The 24,195-nt window shown below is 35.3% G+C and overlaps 1 protein-coding gene across 1 annotated transcript in view; it reads left to right on the top strand.

The window, feature by feature from the left end:
• Positions 1-24,195, top strand: part of LOC145669822 (uncharacterized) — a 382,300-nt gene that overhangs the window by 335,770 nt on the left and 22,335 nt on the right. Inside the window, exon 19 of the mRNA XM_081738166.1 lies at positions 6,947-7,116. Coding sequence (XP_081594292.1) covers positions 6,947-7,116 — 170 coding nt within the window. The remainder of the gene's footprint in view (positions 1-6,946; positions 7,117-24,195) is intronic.

Here is a 24,195-nt window from a genome sequence, read left to right as displayed (position 1 = left end):
TTGTTTTAAGTGCAGCTTCTTTTCATTTTTACTTAATTATTTTGAGTTTTATTGAATAGCTTAAAGACACTAAGGAATATCACTGAGAAAATATGCAGGGTTAAATTAGTCAACTAAATTAGCCAAACTTCGGTTGCTAGTAGCCGAATTGCTTTGTTAATATATGAGTAGGCCAATGGCGAAACCTGTTAAATCCATTTTTTTAAAGCAAATGATATAGTGGTTGCTCTGTAAACCTTAGTTGGAAAGCTTTAATTTCTAAATAGTATTCAGTAGCAAAGGCCATTTTAACTAGTTGAAAATTGACATTGAAATATGTGCCAATTTCCAAAACTAGTTAATTCCATCATGGCTACAGATGCAAAACCAGTTAAATCCATCTCCAGTTTCATAAACTGTTAAATCCAATACCTGCAAATAAAGTCATGAGAAAAGCAGAATCAAACCCAGTTAATTCCATATTTCAAACAATTTGAGGTTTCCATACTGTATAGGATTAGTTTAGTAGTCTGAATATTTATTGTAATTTTTGGTAAATCATTCGAAATTTTATTTTTCAAACATTTGCAGTCTGAACTTTCGTTATTTTTGTGTTTTTGGACTGAGAATTTAGGCGCTAAACGTCTTGACCGAACTGTTCGTGACATTCTTCTGTGCTTATCGGCTTTTCTTTAATAATTATTAGACAAATGGATGCAAATTCGAAAGAAAATAATACTGTAGGCAGCGATAATCATAATTTTGTTGTTCAGACAAAAAGATGTTTAGAAAACGTGCATGACATCTGGAAAACTGGAAACGAAATGAAACAAAAAGCAAGTTAAATGGATTATCCTATGGTTTGAAGTCGTCTGTGTTATTTTACAGGGTAACTCTTTAGTTTGAGCAGAACATTGTTGGGTGAGGTTCTTCTCTAAACACTCTCTTCACCTTGAGCAGAACCTCTTTCATAAAAAAGGACTCGAGTCCTGGTAAAACATGTTCAAAGATTCAAAGATGCAAAATACAAAGAAATAATTGAAAATTTCAATACTGTTGTACGTACATTTAGAAAAAAAACTGAGAGATCATGGAATGAAAACATGCCTCTGACGAAATCTTGAAAAAAGCTAGTAATTGGCACTTTCAGTTCCAAAAATCTCGCTAAATTATTCTTAAAAAGAAAAAAGAAATAATAGCTGTACAACAGTTCTGATCCAAGGAGAACCATTTTTCAATTCCCAAAGAGGCACCCTAGAAACCAATTAGTAAGCGAGGAAGGAATATAAGAAATGTCATAACCGACACGGTTTCTAGGCTACACTGTGTCAAAGAAAGGAAACTGCATGATATTAAGCGACTTTTGTTGTTACACTTCGGTGAAAATTGGGAAAGCAACGCAAAGTTTACGTTTTACAAAGAGGTTTCTGCAGAAATACGAAACCGAGGGAATGATGTTGCACCAGAGACGACGAAGATATGAATTTCCATTTGTTAAAAGATGATGAAGAGGAGCTTATATAACTCAATTTTTGCTAATTTAAACCAATTGTTTTCAATTCAGAACAAAATTAATGTAGCATTTATGTTTGAATATTCATTTGTGCCAATCTGTATAATGTATATTAATTGATAATACATTTCCCCAATATTTTAGTAGGCATAATACTGATTTCTGACTCTGATTCTCTTAATTTTAACAGCTTTTGTATCCTGAGCATCAACAAAAATGGCCGCTCATCCAGATGCAAAGGCTGTTATTTCCATTTTCATAAGCAAAACCTGTGAAATCCAAACCATTTTCTTCAGTAACTCAATTCGGAGACTAGTGTGATTATATAGCTTTTGACAGACTAACATTCACATTATTCTTTCTTTTCTAAAAAGTTTCTAATGTTATTTTACAATTATAACGTGTTTAAACAGGGTTTTCTCGATTTGCCACAAATTTTAAAATGTGGATTTAACGGGGTTTGCTATTTGCCTACTCATAGATATTACACCGAGTTGTCAGGTTACTGCAACCAACTTCTACTTGGCTAGGTAATCTTTACTCCTTTAACCCAATAGCTGATTGATTCAATTGAGGATATTAAATAGACCAGTATGTATAGGCCATTAAGAAACATAAGAAAAAGAGTAAAATTAACTCAAAGATTTAAACCACGAGCCACAGATCAATAGAATAATTCCTTACCATACTCCGCTACGAAAGCAGCATTCGTTATGTGCTGAAGCAAATCATGCAATTTCTTTCTTCTCGAGTAAGAATGGTTAAATAGGCACCTTTAGATCATTTCAACACAGGTAGAGCCCTCCCAATCGATCCAATTTGGCTCAAACTTGGTACCTAGATTCCTTTTATGTTCCTTCAACAGAAACATACATTACACATTCGACCCAAAACACGTAATTTTAACGGGATTAAGTAACGGAGTGAATTGGTTAAGAATATTTTTTTTTTCAGTTTTTTCGGTAATCAGTAGGCTAGAAACAGGTTTAAAGAGCGAAGTATGGCTCGACTACTAGTAACTGTAACATAATATACAGGGTGCTAATGAACTATACCGACAAACTGATGATTCCTTACATCAAAATAAGAGAAAAAGTTCATATCTGCCTGGGGGAAAAAGTGCATAGTTTCAGAGCTAGGGCTGTCCAAAATCGTGAAAAAGTCAAATTTCAACAGGCCCTATTTCGAATTCCAGAAACTGTGGGTGGTGATCCTTATCACCGTAAAGGAAGTCACACATACGCAATCCAAAAATGCATATTTCGTTAATTTTCAGTGGATGTACAGAGTATTCTATGCAGGGTGAAATTTCCAGACATACCATCAACCGAATTTTGAGATATGCTCTGCCTTTATGATTGGTCCGAAGTAGGAAAACGATAAGCCTTCATAGCAGTGAACACGGAATCCTTTGGCGCGATGTCGGAAGTATTAAGGATCGTCAGCAGCACGGTCTCTCGTATCCGGGGAAACACGCATGCTGCTACGTGACGAAATACATCGCATCACAGATTATTCTGCACATTATTTTGAACACACACACACACACACACACACACACACACACACACACACACACACACACACACACACACACACACACACACACAAATACATGGAGCTGCCGGCTCCTAATACTTTGGACTTTCTCTCAAAGCAGCGTTTCCCAACCTTTTTCAACTTGCGGCACACTACAGGTGTAACTTGATTTATTGCGGCACACTCATACATATATATATATTATTTGTAAATATAAAATACAGTGGTATTTTTTCTCTGTAATTACTGATCTCCTCACAGAGAAGAAAGCTCGATTGCTGGTTTTCCCCCATGATAAATCATTATGCATATTTTCAATTCTATTTTAAAACTTGACAACAATTGCAATAAAATACAGGACTCAGGTTTCCAAGAATACAATTCCTTTTTCCAAAACTGTATCCAACCTTTCACAAAGAAGGAAGATCACTAAATAATGAACGAACAAACAAATCTCTTGCACTTTTAAAACATAAATGTAGGTAATTTGTATGCACGTTTGCTTTGTCGAAAGGATTGAATGATATTTTAAAATTTCAAGTTATGAAATTGTCTGCAACAATAAAGAAGCAATAATGGTCATAACAATGATAACAAATACTGTTTTCAACGTTAAAAATGTACAGGAAAGTAAGTCAGTATCAAACTTGGAATTGTAGATTCATAGTAGAGGTTTATAGTAATGTGAAATACAAATATACATTTTTCTCCATGTCGTGCAATTTGATTGCTATAAAATTAATAATTTTGTTTCAATTTCTTCGCGGCACACCAGCGGCCCATTCGCGGCACACCAGTGTGCCGCGGCACACCGGTTGGGAAACGCTGCCTCAAAGCCTTGGATGTGCATTATTGCCAAGGCTTACCTCTTGCCTACTTTGAATCTTCCTTGAAATCAGGGTATAACTGAAAACTCTATTGAGAGCATATCTGAGAACTGCACCCTGTAGGGAATACCTTATATACTTATTGAAAATTGACGAAATATGTACTTTTGGATTGTGTATGCGTGGCTTCCTTTACGCTGATAAAGACCACCATCCACAGCTTCTGGAATTCGAAATAGGGCCTGTTGAAATTTGGCGTTATTGCGATTTTGGACAGCCCTAGCTTTAAAACTATGCACTTTTCGCCATAGGTCCATATAAACTTCTCTTATTTTGATGTGAGGAATCACTTCTTACAGTTTGTCGGTATAGTTCAGTAACACCCTGTATATTTATAAAGAAAAACATTTTAGTTGGACTTCCATAATTGGGTGTATAAGGCAGGGTTGGTTGTCATCTATATGCGACCTTTTAATAGGAGTTAACGATAACTAATTCAATATTCAAGCTTACGTACTTCAACTTGGAGGAGAAACATCTTGTATTTGTGTGTCTCATTTATAAACTTGTAAAGAATATATAAGTGAAGTGATGATCGTTTGTAGCGTTTGAATTATGGTTTATATATTAAAAACATTGGATTTAGTTTATTTTACTTACTTATAATTATTTTTTCCCTTTCTTTTGACTTAGTTTTAGCTTTCCATTCAAAGGATTTATCAGGTGCTAATTGTTAATTGGAGTTTAATGATAAGTGATACTTTTCAATGCTTATTGGTAGGCTTCATACTAATTATTTGGCTTTTCAACCTCAAAATTGCAAATTATGTAAATTACATTTAATTATGAGATATTCTTGTAACAAATTCAAAAACGAATCACTATTGTATTTCGGAATTTATTTAACGTTTAAAATTCATTAAAATTCTTATATTACGAAATTTTGTTATGTAGTTATACAATAAATCTGTTATGTTTCAAAATGTATTTACAACGCCACAGTCTGTTTATTCCTACAGCAAAAAGCGTGATCAAAATTCTTATAGTAATATGGTTGGTGTCCTCTGGTGCTTTATGCACCAAACGAGTGACCAGGTATGTCACCAGACTGCTAGCAACCCAGTCTTAATTTAACCCACACTAAGGAAACGAACATTTTTTTTTAAGTGTATGAAACATGTAGAACGTAAAATAGGTAGTATCTACATAACGCTATTAAATAAACTAAAAGCAGTTTCAAAACATCTTTTTATAGACCGAATTTGGATGCATTATTTATGACCGCATTATTGTTGGGCACCCAAATTTTTACCTTATGCTTATTCCAAACGTATTGAAAATAATTGCTAGCTCATGTAACATCATTTCAGTGATATTACTAAGCTCATTTTCTACATTTTTTCAACGAACTTTTTAAGTTCGTTACTGAATTTTATGTGTGTGTCTGTTATTTCTGATTTTTTTTTTCAATTTTGAGCCCTCCATTCGATATAGCATCAAAAACTAATTGAGAAAGCGACGGAATTTTTCTAATTATTCTTAGCGTTTCTCAGATATTGTTAAAAAAAAATCTGGCCGATTTTCGGAGATGTAAGGAGTCATTGTCGGAAACCGTAAATTATAGAGATGATATTGGTGTTGATGAATACCTAAAAGGATGGTGAACGTTTTGGTATCAAATAGTAACCGGTGACCACTGTGCAACTGACCACCGTTCCTCAGATATTGGCAAAAAAAAAAAAAAAAAAAAAAGAGTTCGAATTTCGGGAGATTTAAGGAGCCATATCTCGGAAACTGTTAGTCATATAGAGATGACACCGTTCCTCAGACATTGGCCAAAAAGAGTTCGAATTTCGGGAGATTTAAGGAGCCATATCTCGGAAACTGTTAGTCATACAGAGATGACACCGTTCCTCAGACATTGGCCAAAAAGAGTTCGAATTTCGGGAGATTTAAGGAGCCATATCTCGGAAACTGTTAGTCATACAGAGATGACACCGTTCCTCAGACATTGGCCAAAAAGAGTTCGAATTTCGGGAGATTTAAGGAGCCATATCTCGGAAACTGTTAGTCATACAGAGATGACACCGTCCCTCAGACATTGGCCAAAAAGAGTTCGAATTTCGGGAGATTTAAGGAGCCATATCTCGGAAACTGTTAGTCATACAGAGATGACACCGTTCCTCAGACATTGGCCAAAAAGAGTTCGAATTTCGGGAGATTTAAGGAGCCATATCTCGGAAACTGTTAGTCATACAGAGATGACACCGTCCCTCAGACATTGGCCAAAAAGAGTTCGAATTTCGGGAGATTTAAGGAGCCATATCTCGGAAACTGTTAGTCATACAGAGATGACACCGTCCCTCAGACATTGGCCAAAAAGAGTTCGAATTTCGGGAGATTTAAGGAGCCATATCTCGGAAACTGTTAGTCATACAGAGATGACACCGTTCCTCAGACATTGGCCAAAAAGAGTTCGAATTTCGGGAGATTTAAGGAGCCATATCTCGGAAACTGTTAGTCATACAGGGATGACACCGTTCCTCAGATATTGGCCAAAAAGAGTTCGAATTTCGGGAGATTTAAGGAGCCATATCTCGGGAACCGTAAGTCATTAAGAGATAATATTTTGCAAATATTTGCGAGAAACAGAAGGAGGTGCGGATAAAATGATTTACTTTTACATGTAGGAAGAATCACAGTTATCCTTCCAGCCCCATCTCTCCATTCTTTTTAAGATCGTTCTGGCAATGCTCTTGGAGCATTCTCAAATGGTTTAAATTTTATTCATTGTCTTTTAAAGTTATTAACCAAAATTTAAAAAGAAAGTGGGAGGAAAGCTTATAGCAGAGCCTTATGCTTCCGGTTTTAATATTGAAGGCATGTAGTTTGGAAATCTGCTGTAATATGAAAATGCAAAACAAAAGTCACTTCTTAAGGTTTATATAGTAACGGTACTAAAGGTTAAAAAATTAATAAATAAATTTTTAATTTCTTTAACAATTGTTTCTATTTATGTACATCATAGCAACAGTCCAATGTAACTATTAAATGTGTTATGTTCTTTTCGTCCTCATGAATGAAATAGACATCTGTTGCAGTAGCATCTGTTTTATATCAATTATCGCAACATGAGGATGTGCAAGAGAAGCTATACCAAGAAATTAATAAATATTTGCCTCCTATGGATGTTCCTTTAACGACCTCAGCTTTGCAGGAATTACATTATCTGAAAGCTTGTATTAAAGAAACATTGAGGTAAGTCTATAAAGAATGCCTTAGTTTAGTGCAGGGATGCAAATAACCACTCATCGGTACGGGCGAGTATTTAATTTTATACCAAAGGTATGTAGATGATATCTATTGTGGGATGTGGGCTGGTAACTTTTCCCTGGGCGAGTAAAATTTTAGTTGCTTATTTGCATCCCTGGTTTACTGACATCCTGAGATTGTGATTTTTACACTGTAAGTTTTTAAATATATTTTATATCTCTAGATTGCATAAATATGACAATCTTCGTCACTTACTTTTCTGATTCCATAATATACATAAATTGTTATACGCCTGTTTGTGTCAACTTCTTTAGAAGATCTTTTCGAAACATAAAAATAGTTTTAGCTACTTTTGTGTTAAACACTTTATTTAACTGTTTTAATGTATATAAAACTTGTTCACTCATTTTCTTGACACCTTGCTACAATTTGCGGAATTTTGACATTATAAAATTGCAGGTATGCTGCTATCTTTCGAGCAATACTGTAAGCACATAATTTTCTCATAAAATCAATATTGTACACCTTGTCTCAAAAAGGTTGAGCGCATTCTTTATTGCTGTTTCGAGGCAAAAATTTTCTAAGTCCAACTTCGGGTATCTTCGGGAAAAAGTAAACCAGGTTCGAACCTCGAAGCCAACCTTTGCAATCGGGAAAAATCTTGCAGATGTGTTTTTCTTCTTTTAAATATAATAAGACTTGTTACCAATTATATATAAAAAAGCAACATTGATTGAAATACTTAATGATACAATATCTCGAAACTGTATTAATGCCAGCACATGCTTGTTTGTCATTTTGCTCTCCATACTTAATGGAATATTTAGATACGTAAACGAATCTTTCCATTTGTAAAAGAATGGTGAAAGTTAAGACATAAAACATTATTCTCTCCTGAGTACTAAAATAAGAGTCAAAGTAGAACAAAAACAGCGTTTGCAGTGGATATGAATGTAATTATTATCTTAAATACCGTTATATATCGCTAGAAGTACTGTTCGTGGAGCGCTTGTGTTAGCTCAGTGGTACGCCGCTGGATTTCAAGTCGTAAGGTCGAGGGTTCGCTTCCGATCTGAGTCAATGTTGTTTTATGAAATTCTATGTTCTGCAATGCATGAAAAATTATATAAAATAATTACATTAAAATACGTTAGTTGTATATATATAACATATAATCATTGCAGAACATAGTGATTATTATGTTTAAAATATAACAGGTGATCACAGTACGTTGGTATTCTATGATAAATGTGAATGTTAAATACAAATTAAGAAAATAATATCATCTCAATAAATAAATTATGTAGTGTATTTATTTGCAGCTATTTGTCATATAGGGGTTACTTCTGAACATTCGTATTACAGCATGTCATTGATATTCTTGAAAAATTATCCGAGGCATAAAAAGAGGGTATAAACAGAGAATCCAAAGTCGGAACGCTCGCAAGAAATTCATGAACCCCAAAGGTCACGTGAGCAGACTGGAATTGTCCTTATGAAGCATGCCACAGCAGAAGGTCTTTACATAGATTTTCAATTCAATACCTGATATATGCTTTTGCAATGTGGAAGTGGTGATGCCTTTGGTCGCTCTCTCTCACTTTCTTGCTCGCTCACTCTGTATTTATATATATAAAAGTGGATGTATGTGTGTGTTTCGACATAATTCTGATATGTCTAGAGCAATTTTAACCATATTTCTTACAATCTGGAAAAGAGTACTGTCGGGATATATACCAAAAATGCTAGAAAAGGATCGATATTAGTATCGAATCCATAGTTTCGTGGTCGCTTAGGTAAACAGTTCTACTTTCAATTCAAGTCCAATTAAGCTCCCATTAGCACCCAGGGTGGTTACATAGCGACAAAAAATATCGAAATCAACCAATATTAGAGCCGAAGCGTAAGTTTTCAGTGCCGCATTTCCCATTAGTCCAACTAGGCCCGTAACATATTTGAAGAGTGCAAAGTTTAAAATTTTAATTTTTTCGTATGAAAAAGTTAAAAAAATCGAGAGCAAATATACTATTTCATGAGCAGTCCTCTTTTACTATTCTAATATATTTAATGATAGCGTAAGAAATCTGAAAATAATTCAGAACATGTTTACCATTTATTTTTTGTTACGTAATTGTAGCTGTAGCATCTAGTGAGTGGTATTTAACTGCAATAAATTCACTAATTAAGCATATTCGAATTAAGTTTTATTTGTAAGTTAGGGATCAAGGGACGGAGAAATGTGTAGTTATTGGGGGCGCCGAGAGCAAAAGTGCGTAGGGACGCCGAGCTTCTAAATGCAGCACTGTTCGCTGAATTAATTGGTAGAAATTTTAATGCCATTTAAGACCAAATTTAGTCCTAGCAGTGGCAGTATCCGTTTGCTGTCCTAGGAGGAATGAAAGGGACTGACATCAAAATTATAAAAAAAGACCTACATTAGTGTCGAATCTATAATTTTGGGGGTCTTTTAGGTAAAGATTGGAACTTCAGATGCCATGTAAGTTAAGCCCTCATTAACACAATGAATTAGTTTGTGAAATTTGACATGTAGAAATAATTGAAAATAACCAATGTTAGTATACAACCCATATCTTTCGTGGTCGCCAAGTTCATTGGGAGCAGTTCTGATGACCTTTAAGTTTAAGTTCAACTTCCAGTAAGAGTAAGATCCCCCAGCACATCTAATAGCCGGAATGTCTGGGAGCGTAGTTCTGGAATGTCTGGGACAACCTTTACCAAACTTGGGGGACATATTACTTTCAATCAAAGAAGAAAATATTGTAGTAGTATGAAGTTATGGAAGTTGGGAGGTGTGACATGTAAAAATAATGTAAAACGACTGATCTTAGTGTTTTATCCATAATTTTCTCGGTCGTTGAGATGGATAGTGATGCTCCAAATGGAGGTTACATCCAAATTCATCCCCATCTTCACAGGATGATGGCCTGGGAGAGCTAAAAATAAAATCTCAAAAATTACTTAAATATTTGTCGAATTCATAGTTTTCGGGGTGAGAAAGCGTTTCTAATAACTTTGGAAGGTAATTTGTACCCACGTCTAGATGGGCTTTTTAATCATATCAATTTCTCACCTTAAGAACAAATTACCATTACAATTATGATATTAAGCCAACCTTCGCAATCGATGAAAAAATTATGTGGATGTATGTTTCGTCTTTTAAATGAAACAAGACATGTTAAAATCAAAGATGGAGTGGGTCAGTGGGTCGGTTGGTAAGTGGGTGAAATGGGTCAAGATTTGTGAGTGGATCAGTGGATCGTGGGTCAAAAGGACGTGACCTACTGCGAAACACCACTCACCGTGACTCACACTGGCCCACCCGGTGGCCACCCTTTTAGTCCGAAGATATTTCGTCCAAAGAACATTTCGTCCAGAGACATTTAATCCAAAGACATTTAGTCCAAAGGACAATTCGTCCAAATGACATTTCGTCTAAAATACAATTGGTCCAAAGGACATTTCGTCCAAAGGAGAATTGGTCCAAAGGACATTTCGTCCAGGGATGTTTAGTTCAAAGCACATTTCGTCCAAAGAACATTTGGTCCGGTAACGCTTGGGGGTCAAGGGTTTGTTTCTATTAGAAGAGTAAAAGTGATTCATATAACATTATGACTCAGTAGCTTCTTATTTCTAAAGGAAATTTGAAATAGAGATTTATTCCGCAATTTTCATTTTGATAGAACAAATAATGCTGAGATATTCAGAAAAACGTAAACGCCTGAAAACAACATGGCCGAACAACAGGAGTGAGGGAAAGGTTGTAGTGTGAAGTAGGTTGCTGTAATAACTGCTAACATGACATCTAAAATTTTCACGTTGTGAATGAAAATTTTCATGTGTTTTCATTTTATTAATCATATCTCCAAGCCCCTCATCCTGTAAAGATGAGGATGAATTTGGATATAATGCCATTGAGTGCCTCACTACTCATCTCAACGACCGAGAAAACAGTGGATAACACTCTACAATCAGTCATTTTACACTATTTTTACATGCCACTCTTCCCAACTTCAATCCCTTGAGGTATCTGAATTCCACAATATTTTTTTCCTTAGATTGAAAGTAATATGTCTCCCATGTTAGGTAAAAGTTGCTCCAGATATTCCGGAGTTTCGCTGGAATATACACGTATACATACATCAAAACATTTAGAGCTGTGTGAGCAATGCTTTTGATGTTGCTCCTGTAAATTCAAAATCCAGGAGGCATAGTCGCTCATACCAAAACGTGGCATTAAATGATATTGTGTTTGTAACAGTGTCACGAACTCAAACTATGGATTTCACACTAATCTCAATCACTTGAGACATTTTATTTTTCATCCTTTATCGCCCGCCATAATAATGGGTTTTGAACCAATTGATTTGATTTTGAGTTTAACGTCCCGTCAGCAGTGAGACTATATGAGACGTAGACCTACTAATTAACGCGAACTACATGAGCTCTCGCTGGGGGCCGAATCTGGGTCTCCCACACCGAAAGCGTGTACGCTATACGCTTAACCACAAAGGAGCTTTACGATGAGAGTTAAATTTGGACTTTAACGCTTTCGGAGTTGTAATTATTAATTTCTGCAACAACGAGAACTATGGATTCGACACTAATATCGATCGCTTTTACTTTATATATATTGGCGGAGAGAAAGGGACCACATCCATATACAAAAGCCTTGCAGATTATTGAACTGAAATCCTTTGGAAAGAAATCCTATTCTGCTTTCTTTCTCGAGTATAAATAAGTCTCTTAGACATGACTTCGTGTTCGTAAATTTCCTGTTTACATAGTTTTGGGGATCGGGAGTTTTGTGTCTGTAACGAAGATTGGAGTTTGTATAATAATTTATGTTTATACCTGAATGGTCTCTTTACCCTTCAGAAAGCGTAAATCACTTGCTGTAATGAGAAAATTCAGAAGTAACTTCCGATGACAAATAGCTCCAAATAAATACACTACATAATTTATTCATTGCAATGATATTATTTTCTTAATTTGTATTTAACATTCACATATATCATAGAATACCAACGTACTGTGATCACCTGTTATATTTTAAACATAATAATCACTTTGTTCTGCAATGATTGTATGTTATATATATACAGCTGACGTATTTTAATGTAATTATTTTATATAATTTTTCATGCATTGCGGAAAAAAGAATTTCATAAAAAAAAAACTTTGACTCAGATCGGAAGCGAACCCTCGACCTTACGATTTGAAATCCAGCGGCGTACCACTGAGCTAACACAAGCGCTCCACGAACAATACTTCTAGCGATATATAACGGTATTTAAGATAATAATTACATTCATATCCACTGCAAACGCTGTTTTTGTTCTACTTTGACTCTTATTTTAGTACTCAGGAGAGAATAATGTTTTATGTCTTAACTTTCACCATTCTTTTACAAATGGAAAGATTCGTTTACGTATCTAAATATTCCATTAAGTATGGAGAGCAAAATGACAAACAAGCATGTGCTGGCATTAATACAGTTTCGAGATATTGTATCATTAAGTATTTCAATCAATGTTGCTTTTTTATATATAATTGGTAACAAGTCTTATTATATTTAAAAGAAGAAAAACACATCTGCAAGATTTTTCCCGATTGCAAAGGTTGGCTTCGAGGTTCGAACCTGGTTTACTTTTTCCCGAAGATACCCGAAGTTGGACTTAGAAAATTTTTGCCTCGAAACAGCAATAAAGAATGCGCTCAACCTTTTTGAGACAAGGTGTACATATTTTTTTTTTTAAACGTACATTATACGCTATTCTCAAATACGGAGTTGAATAGCTAGCAATGGTGGTAAAACCAATAGTGTTTACAGGTCGGCGAACTCGCTGTTTCTGTTCAGAAACGGTTTTCAGAAAAAAAAAAAAAAAAGTTACCATTTAGTGTTCAATGCAAGACCTTATTCTTAAACAAAACTTATTCATTGGCAAGGACGCCCGCAGGATTTTTTTTTCTACAAAGGAGGGCAAAAGACCGACTCCAAGGGGAAAGACTCAAAAGACCAATAGACACGCACATTGACGACTAAACTCACACATACGCACTGCTATATATGACTAGGTATATATGATGTATTATATGCACATGTGCACATTAGAAATTATTAAACAGTCCTTTACGTACATATTGTTATTAACTATACTACTCAATTTAATTATACTCGCATTAAGCAAATTAGTATATTTCGACATGCGTTTCCAAGAAATGAAGACCCTTCGAAATTTCAGGGAACAGTTGGTCCCCTTTGCTCCAAGCTGCTGGCGTCCATTTACATGGGTTTAAAAAAAAAACACTAGTTAGCCCGTGTTGCAACTCAAAATGTATATTTTAATGTTCTAAAGTGATAAATTGCACAAGAGCAGGACAGAGCAAGACAGGAAAGGGCAAATGCATAACTAGATGGAGTGAAAATCGAAGACGTTAAGACGTTCCCCTATTTAGGAAGTCCATCCAATATCTTCAAACGGAAGAAGTGAAAAAGACCGTTCCAGAATAGCGCAGTCTAAACAAGCATTCAATAGGAAAAGAGGTCTGCTAACATCAAGAAATGTATCGTTGGATGTTCGAGAACAATTTATTAAGACCCTGTTGCTTTACGGATCACAGACGTGGACGTTGTGAAAAGCTGAAATGTCCAAGCTGGAAGGATTTGAAATGTGATATTGGCGAAGAATGCTGCCCATATCATGGACCGAAAGGAAAAGGAATGAAGACGTACTAAAAGAAGCTAATGAAGGACGACAGATCATGAAGATAATAGGAAAAGAAGAAACAACATGCTTATCCATCTTATTCGGCACTCCGATGGGATCACAGTGCTGATTGAGAGAAAGGCAGAAGGAAAACCAGGAAGAGGAAGACCAAGGATAGAATATCTAGATGCAGTTACGAAGAAGAAACTTTATCAAAGTATAAAACAGCTCTCCCAAGGGAGAGAAAACTTTTAAAATTTTCATGTAACCCATCAATCTATGGTTGAGGTGAACAAATCCAAGAAGATTCTATTTACAGAACTAAAAGCAAAAACAACTGTCGCATTCTATAGACATACTTAACTAAAGTAACAGAACACTGTATGGTACTTAACTTATCAGGCCTATAGAAAGGATTAAAAAGTGTCCAAGAATATTTTAAACAATAGCCCGTTTTTCTTGTAAAAATAACTGTAGTCCAATTGTATGCACCACCACGCTCTTATTGGCTCTACCACGCTTTATATGACAGACTTAAAAAAAAGAGGAAAATTTTCAGTTCTCATGAAAATATTTATATTATTCAATAAATTTTTAATGGTATATAGAGAAACAGCATCATCACTTCAGATTTTGCTTTCAGTAAAGAGTGATATTATACCTCTGACCCAGTATTGCCACAATCCTAGCTCTGGAGTGGGCTGAAAATAGTACCAAATTCAAAACAGAAAGAGCTGAATTCATTATTTTATACGAATCTAATACATGGCTTTATAACATGAAACTAAAAGTGGTGAAGTTCTAGAACATTCGCTCCCCCCTTCCTTTTTGCAAGAGTCCAAATCAAGAAAGTGCTGTTTTTAAAAATTACTTTTTAAAAACATCCAAATAGGAGGACCTCGAACAACCGTGGAAGTAGATGAAACTTTTTCTCGCACGTAGGAAATATAACAGAGACCGCAAATTAAAAGGGAAAACAGTATTGTAAGGAAGCCAAACGCGCCTCTATTTCAAAGTGATCAATAAACCAAAACGATATTATGGCCGTATATGAAAGAATATATAAAGCGAGGTACAGTACAAATCAATCATCTTCCGAGTTCGTGTGTAAACAGTACGTCATGATAAAATATTAAAATATAAATTGTTACACCGTATTCTCGCTTATTTCACGACCGATGGAGGATAATAAACTGTAAGAAGAATATAAAATAAGTAAACTGACATTTGTAAAAAAATGTAAAACGAGTCCTAGAACCTTCCCTGAAAGACATCACAACACATTATTAATAATTTTAAGTCACAGTGGTACCTGTTATTTCTAACTAGTGCAACACACATATACATAATATACATACATAAACAGAAAACATTACATCACACCTCATGTGAAGTAAGACAGTACACATGCATGTAACAAACATACAGTTACAGAATATACATGTAAAATACACAGAAATTCTGCAAAGGTGTTTCACTCATTTCACCATCCTAGAAAAGGTCAGTGCTCTGTAAGTTCCGCATGGTGATGCAAAGAAGGCAAAACTAAATTATAAATATAACAAATAGGAGAGAAAAATGCTGATAGGAGAGTGAAAGCAGCTAAGATCTTCACACCTCATGTGCAGTAAGACATTAACTACAAAAATGTGACAAGTATTTGTTTGCTGGTGCTGAATTGGGTAGAATTATACGGACTTTATCACAAAAAGGGCTGAAAATGCGTGGTACCAAGGGGCCGATGAATGACAAAAAGGGCTGAATTTGGTATAATTGTACCAAATATGGCAACACTGCTCTGACCTTAAAATGAAAAAAAAAATATGATTCCCTTCCCTGCTGCTGTTGCATGGTCACTGGGGCAACATGAAAGCAGAAAATGGCATATTTTTATTGTTTATATGTTTTATTATTGTTAAGTAATAGAATATTTTTTCTTATTAAAATAGTTTAATATATTATCCATTAGAAGAGACATCCCGGAGTAAATTTTATTACACAAACTTGTCAATGGATAAACAAAAAAAGTGAGAAATTTAACATTTATTAACATTCAATGTGAAATTCAATGTAACTCAAGGATTTACACAATAAACAAGTTTGCTTTACCCTTGCTTTGCTTTTGTAGTAAATTCTACGTTTGTTAGGTCATTTGGTAAATATATTTTAATATGAGGGTGTACTCCCAGAAAACGGAAATTTTCACCTTTATTTAGTTTTCCTTATATATACGTACATCGTTTAGGTACATTTAGATATACATACGTTCTGCAGTACTCTACTCATCTTTAAAGTATTGTCTATGTGCTTTAATGCACTTCTCACAAAGTTTTCTCCCACAGTTGAAAACAATTTCGAAACTCTTCTGGCGAAATATTGTTCAAGATTTTCTCCATAATGTCTTTGACCTCATTGACGTCACTGAATCGCTTCTTTTACAGATTTTCTTCAGCAGCGGGAACAAAATAAAAAAGTCACAGGGTGCTAAATCGGTGAGTGTGGTGGATTAGGGAGCAAGCATCATGTTAACCTTTGCCAACAGTTGTCGTACTGGCATGACCGTGTGGGCTCGGGCATTGTCGTCGTAATAGCATTCCACTTCTCACTAGTTCTGAATGCTTCCGTCACACCCTTTCACATAATATTCTCGAGACATCCAAGTAAAATTGGTGGTTTACTGCTTGTCCTTAGGGAACAAATTTCTTGTGGACAATTCCATTCATGTAAACAGAACAAAACAAATCTACATTGTGTGGACATTGGATCGAACTTGACGTGCTTTCTTGGGACGTGGAGAATTTGGAGTTTTTCACTGGCTGGATGCTTGTTTTGATTCAGAATCGTACCTGTAGCACCAGGATCCATCTTCAGTCAGAATTTGTTTGAGAAAATGAGGATCATTGTACAGTTCAGTCTTCAAGATGCGACAAGCATTCACTCGAATGTCTCTCTGCTCCTCTGACAGCAGGCGAGGCACAAATTTCACGGAAGTCCGTCTCATCTTCAAATTGTCAGTTTAAATGCGCAGGTAAGTATTGCAGGGCATTCCCACTTGTATAGAAAGTTACTCAGTGGTCTTTCTTCATTAATGACATCTTGAACTTTTCAAATGTTTTCTTAATTTCTTCCTGTTGAAGAACGGCCAGACCGTGGCCAGTCTTCAGTTGACATGTTGCTAGTTGACAGTTTGGAGCGGAAAATTCAGTCAAAGACTTGTGGATTTCCCAACGCAGCATCATTAAAAGCTTGGCGAAGCGTAACAACGGTTTCAGCTGCAGTTGCTTCCTACAAGATATATATACTTTAGCAGATCATTAGCTCCTCGTAGTCAACTAACTTAAAAATCAATCAAAATTCGCCTGACACCTGCCGCAAAACCACAAACAATGCAACACTACGAACGAACCGGTCAGCACATAAATACTAACTTGCAGATTGATGCAAGTTATTCCATACTAATGACCTAGCGATAGGAACCATACCTACATCGATAATCCGCTCAACATTACGTTTCCATTTTTGGGGTACTCTTCTCGAAAGTGTTAAATTGAATAATTGATTTTTATTACGTATAAATATACGGAGCGCTGTCCTGCTTAGTGTATCCCTTGTTAATGAACCCTAAAACTATTAGTATTTGTCTCTGAGATTAATAACAACATCCTTCAACGTCTTGCTTTGCGGGATGAGTGAAGATTTGCACTGTAACAAACAGTAATCGGTATTTGAGATCGAAAGGAAGTTTTATCATCTTCGCTCCACTTTCTGGTTATTGGAGCAATTGGTATGAAATTATTAGGGAAATTATAGAGATCTTCACGGGCTCGGGCCGTAAATTTTTAAATATACAACCATATTTCTCGGACCTAGCATTGTAAATACACTGTAAAATGATATATAACCGTTCTTTCTGGAGAACTTTTAAAGCATAACAGCAAAATGTGAGTGCTATAAATAAAAATACAATTTTGCGATAATTATTAAGTTTCTGCAATTCGGGCTTAGTTCGGGCTCATTTGATTATCACACGAACTCGGGTCGGGCTCGGGCATAAATGATGAAATGTATTTTGAACTCGGGTCGGCTCTCACATTATTAATTCACGCAGCGGGTTGGGCCCGGGCTAGAAATTCCGGCCCGTACAGACCTCTAGGAGCCGAAGATAAGTGACGAAGATAGAAATCCTCAATTAAGATAATATATACTATAGTTCTCATATATCTTGCACTTCTCAATTAACAACATTAATTGTTCTCTCTGTTTATATTATTATTATTATTATTATTATTATCATTATTATTATTATTATTATTATTATTATTATTAGTTTTAAATTTACATTTTCTCCCTTATATATATGCCAATATAGGTGTGGAACATATCCCCTATATTTTGCTCAACTCAGTAAAAATAAGTGGAATATTTTAATTTATCATACTTGACACCACCTGTATATATTGATTTTTGCAATTTGTCAACCACCTTCTTTAACCTTACACTAGAAATGAAATCACTTAACAAAACAACGTTTATCTTAGAAATCAATAATTGTATAACAACACAAAGATGACGGAAAGTTAGAGATAGAACGAAATGCCATTTTTAACCTTTTAACATAAAAGCTGGAGTATATTTGCACTTACATTTTTTACAAGAAAGTAAAGTGTCCAGCATAATTATTCGGGCACCATCACTGTTGAACTGTACAACGTTTAAAAGCTCGAAAATGATGATTTGCCCACGTTTCTGACTAGTATACTCGAGGCATTAAAGGAAGATTTGAAGGCTATGTACCTAGGTATATCATTGTTACCTTCTTGAATCATTGTTAGAATTTAGCAATAAAAAATAGATGAAAATTTAAACGATCTTTCAGAAATATTCGGTATGTTAAGGGGTAGCACGTGAGAGAAACAGGACGTAATATTAATTGGTGCGAAATTGAAGTGTTACGACGGGAACAAAGGAAGTTGATAAGAGTTATGAATCGGAATGCAAGAATTGAAATGGACGAACAATGGGGCAAGTCATTAGAAATACTTTATTTGTTGATTAGTTTTCCACTGGACCAGGGAAGGAAAGGCATTTATAGTGTTTAGCGTCACTTTTGTGAACTTATGATTGGCTGTGTCCGCTCTGACCAGCCAACCAGCGTCCGGAACTAGTTTCTGCGGCCATGTTATATTTGGATGCTACCCCCTCTTGTTTTTACGTCTGATGAAGCCAATATATTTAGTTAGTAGGCGAAACTGTTACGCAGTTATTGGATTAAGAGATCCAATATATTTCAATCATAAATTTTCTTGTAGGCCTTCTATCTGGAGAACTATAACCAGCATTCGTCTTTTTAACAATTTGTTTGTGTTTGTCCTGTGAAGTGCACCTCACCATTATCTTTTTTCCTGCCTTAATGATTATGATCACAAGATCATAATGTCCAAATGGATACCGCAATTATGAAACAAAGATGTAATATAATAAAGTGCTATCTGTATAAAAGATATTCCAGATTTCCTCTTCATCCCATAGACCGGCTCCAATCTCCTTTCTGCACCAGTACTTTCACTTCTCGCCCCGGATAGAGGGCGTAACCCTCGCAAGGGAGCTAGCCTTTGGCTAGCAAAAAAAAAAAAAAAAAAAACAACCTCTTAATTGGTAGTGTAGCATTTTAATAGATAGATTGCTTTCTTCATTAACTTCATTTCTACTTAAAGTTAACTAGATTAGTTAAGCTAATAAGAACATTTTAATATGCTGTATATTGAGTAGCATACTTTCAAACCTGGTACTTCTTAATCTCCATCTATACATTAAATTCCAGCTCGATTGATTGAATACTTTTAGCTGCAGCGAAACTATATCCGTCATTCTCTGTTAAGGTTATTGTTGCTGTTAGTGGCGTATTTAGGTGGGTGGCTATGAGGCTCAAGCCCCCTCGCATTAATTTCGTTATTATCTTTTGATACTATACATACAACAAAATGCTATTTACTCGTTCTCAAGCCTGCCCCCACGAAACAAGATCCTAAATACGCCACTGGTTGCTGTGGACTCAATCATATTGTGCTGTAGTTATCATTGAAACATTTTCTTCTGAAATACGAACAAAATCATAATTACTTTGGAAAGTAAAAATCATAAAAAAAATATCTCAAAGAAAACTACGATTAAAAGGGAGTTACCGTGGCTCTGTATTTTTCAACATTTTTGAGTTTAAAATGTAGATTTCGGTAAGTTGTGTCCAATGGCACCACTTTTGATTTCTGGAACCGACAGCTTCAAGGTTAAATTAGGGATCAAAAATAAAAATTGGAACCATTTGGGCAATGCGAACCAGTGACTGACTGGGACGCAATGGGTGTTATTCGATTTGTATTCAAACGTGCATGAATAATTGATATGCCATTTCCTCAAAAATTCAATTTTGATCCGGTAAATTAACGAAAATCCAAGATCCAAAATTCAGGATTTTCGTTAATTTTCGGGGTCAAAATAGACTTTTCAAGCAAATGAAATATTTTCAGTTGTTCATGCACGTGTGAATACGACTTGAATGACACGCATTTTGTCCCAGTCGGTTACAAGTCTGAATAGACCAAAATCCCAGATTTTCGTTAATTTTTGAGGTCAAAATAGAATTTTCAGGAAAATGGCATATCATTTATTCATGTACGTATGAATTTGAATTTAATGACACCCATTTTGTCCCAGTCAATCACTGGTTCGCATTGCCCAATTGGTTCCATTTTTTTATATTTTTGACCCCTAATTTCACCTTGAAGCTGTCAGTACCAGAAATCAAAACTGGTGCCATTGGACACAGCTCATGGAAGTCGACATACTTAAACCTCAAAAATTAAAAAAAAAAAAAAAAAAATGCAGAGGCACGTTAACTTCCTTTTAATCAAAACCTACGCCCTGTACATTTATCATAAAAAATGACTTGTGTCATATATTAGAGTTATTAATATGAAAATTATTTAATTATCTAAATAAAAATCAAATTTGTTTGGGAGAATGAACGCACAATTAAAAATGAAAACGAGCTTTTAATCTAGTAAGCAGTTTTATTCATAAAAGAACTAAACCCAAAAGGAACACTTTATCACACGTTTAGACCGCAACAATAAATACGTAACCTTACATTTATATTCTATTTTGTCATATCAAAGATGAGATAAAGAATAAATTTAAACTTACACCATTTCGTACGTACACTCATGAGACATTGAGTACCTGGAAATTAATCCTCCTCATACGGTCATTTTAACAACTTTTTCTAACTGAATATGACCATGTTTAGAATGGCAGCACGACTTTGTAAAGCACTCCACAGCTGGCGCTTCATCTCTTTGTGTCTCTAGAACCAATATAGTAGTCCAACGTCTCTCTTTTATATTTTCAACAAGGTCATCGAAAATATTAGATTTGTTTGTTTAGCATTCGAACATTTCTCCAGAGCAAAACTATTCGTATTAGAATTGGTTTTCATGAACATTTTTTTCTAATCACAAGAGAAAGACAATATATGAGATTTCATATTTTAAACACTCTCTCTTGTGTACTGAAAAGAGTGATATTGTTATCCGGATTTTCAAATCGATAGAACACGCTTAAAGTTCTGTATTTCATACTACTTCGACAAACAGATCATTTAAACATACGTAATATTATATGTATTTAAATTAGGCCCGTTACATGTCCTGGTTTGACCGGAACAGTTACTAATTAGAGGGATCATCCTGACCGGTTTTGTATTTAGTCAGTCTGATGGTTAGTTTAAAAATAAATGTTAAAAATAATATTTATATGCAGTGTTCGAAGTGGAAAAAAAGCACAGGCGGTATGTTTTATTATGACTTTGACTCAATATACCGACTATTTAGATATTACCTTCATCGCTGAAAAACCAGAGAAGATATGGCATACAAGCGCATACCGTCTCACTTCGACCACTGTTTATATTTATATATTCTATCAGAAACAAGTTTTGAGAGAAATTGAACTGTTTGGAAATTAGAACACCCAATTTGACCTATTGAACAGGAAATTGTAAGATTGAGATATCTCAGACTGATTTCTGCATTATTATTATTATTATTATTATTATTATTATTATTATTATTATTATTATTATTATTATTATTATTATTATTATTATTATTATTATTATTATTATTATTATTATTATTTTATACTATAAATCAAGATATTGTCTTTATGCATACTAATATTTATACAGTGTAAATTTGTTTTAATTATCGGTGGTATGTAATAATAAATTTTATATTAGAGTTTCGAAAATCATCCACTATGAATTTTCATTTGCATTTGTCTTGTTAAATTGAAAATTTATCACTAGAAATTTTGATAAAATATTGACATTAACAATGTCCCAGTTTGGAGCTTCAGAAATCAGGCAAGTCTAAGTTGAATGACTTATCTGGTCTCTAACTTGGTTGCATTACTTTGAAAAGTAAGTGTAATTTCCCTGCTGCATAACAAAGGGAAGTTCCTTAATCTCCTAGGTATATCTACTGGTGGAAGAACCTTCCTAGCAAGTGGAAGTCAACCAATATCGCCAGCGTTGACGCCGGAGCATTTCAAAGCATGCTAGCATTCAGTTTTTGGTGCAAAGAGGCGTCTTGATGTCGCAAGGTACAGATTCCTATAGTATGATCACAACCTCGTAGAGTCCATCCCATGATCTAGGAATTCTTTGAAACTAGGCTAAAATTCCAGCCCCACCCACCTCAAATTAAGGCTAAGTTACTGCGTATCTTATGGGAACCGATGACTCGTGCAGTCCAGCCTTTCGGGGTGGGACGAACTTCTCTTCTTCGGGCAGGATCTCTTGGCATTTCCATCGCCTGACAGTGTGAGAAAGAAATATATATGCCCGAATATGATTTACTTGAGTCCTCAATATATTTTTCTATTTAACATAAATAAATATACTTCATTACATTCCACGAAGAATGGAGCTGTATGATTAACGCAAAAGTTGGGGAATTGAGATGGTGATAGGTGAATTCCTAGATTTGTATATCTTTATTTTGTTCTTATACTATGATACTCCGTGTAACGTGGGTTCCTGTCACCACGGCATGGCGCGTCCTCAGGTTGCGGATCGAGGAGAAGGCCTCTAGATATAGAGGTTATCTGCGAATATACTGAATAAGCAGTCGCGGACAGCCGACTAGGAGTGGTCCTCAAGCTTGGAGGTTTGGGTAGGGCGAACAACCTCATCCTGTAAAAAAAAGCACTTGTTCAGAAATATTCACAAAAGCCTCGGACAAGGACTGATAACTTGGCACGACCTCAGCAAAGGAAAATGGACATGAGATTTCGAACATGGAATATTAGGAGTCTTTATAGGGCAGGCGCGTTAAAATCCGTAACGAGTGAGTTAGAGAAATACAGGATGGACGTAGTAGGAGTTCAGGAAGTTAGGTGGGAAGGAAATGGATCTGAGAATTCCGGAAAGTTTACGTTCTTTTACGGGTAAGGAAATAAAAATCACCAGTTAAAAACAGGTTTTTTCGTTCATAAACGTATATTACCAGCAATTAAACGGGTTGAATTTGTTACTGATAGACTTTCTTTTATTACTCTTAAGGGACGGTGGTGTGATATTATTGATTTAAATGTACATGCCCCAACTGAAGATAAAAATGACGATATAAAAGACAGTTTTTACGAAGAAGTGGAACGGATATTTGACCAACTCCCGCGATACCATATGAAAATTCTATTAGGGGATTTCAATGCGAAGATAGGACGAGAGGATATTTTCAAACCGATTATAAGGAACGAAAGTCTGCATAAGCAAAGTAATAACAACGGTGTTAGACTCGTGAACTTTGCAACATCCAAAAACCTAATCGTGAAGAGTACAAAATTCCCACATCGCGACGTTCATAAATACACTTGGACATCACCCGACGGAAAAACACACAATCAAATTGATCACGTTTTAGTAGATAGAAGAAGGCAATCTAGCATAATTGATGTCCGGTCGTTTAGAGGGGCTGATTGTGACACTAACTACTATCTGGTAGCAGCGATAATACGAGAGAGGTTATCGTTGAATAAAAGTAATATTCATTGTCCGAAAACGGAGAGATTCAATTTAAAGTAATTAGAAGAGAGCCAGGTAAGAGAGAAATACCAGATTGAAGTTTCGAATAGATTCTCGGCCTTAGAAGATTCGGAGTGCACTAGTGTTGAGGATACCTGGATTGAAATTAGAGATAGCATTAAAATTTCAGCAAAAGAAAAATTGGGACACGCGGAAATACGTAGGAACAAACCATGGTTCGACCAGGAATGCATA

The sequence above is a fragment of the Thermobia domestica genome, chromosome 14 (genome assembly GCF_964235325.1).
Source record: "Thermobia domestica chromosome 14, izTheDome1.hap1.1, whole genome shotgun sequence".
NCBI lineage: Eukaryota > Metazoa > Arthropoda > Insecta > Zygentoma > Lepismatidae > Thermobia > Thermobia domestica.
The sequence above is the reverse complement of the archived record's forward strand: the minus strand, read 5'-3'. Positions and strand labels throughout refer to the sequence as shown.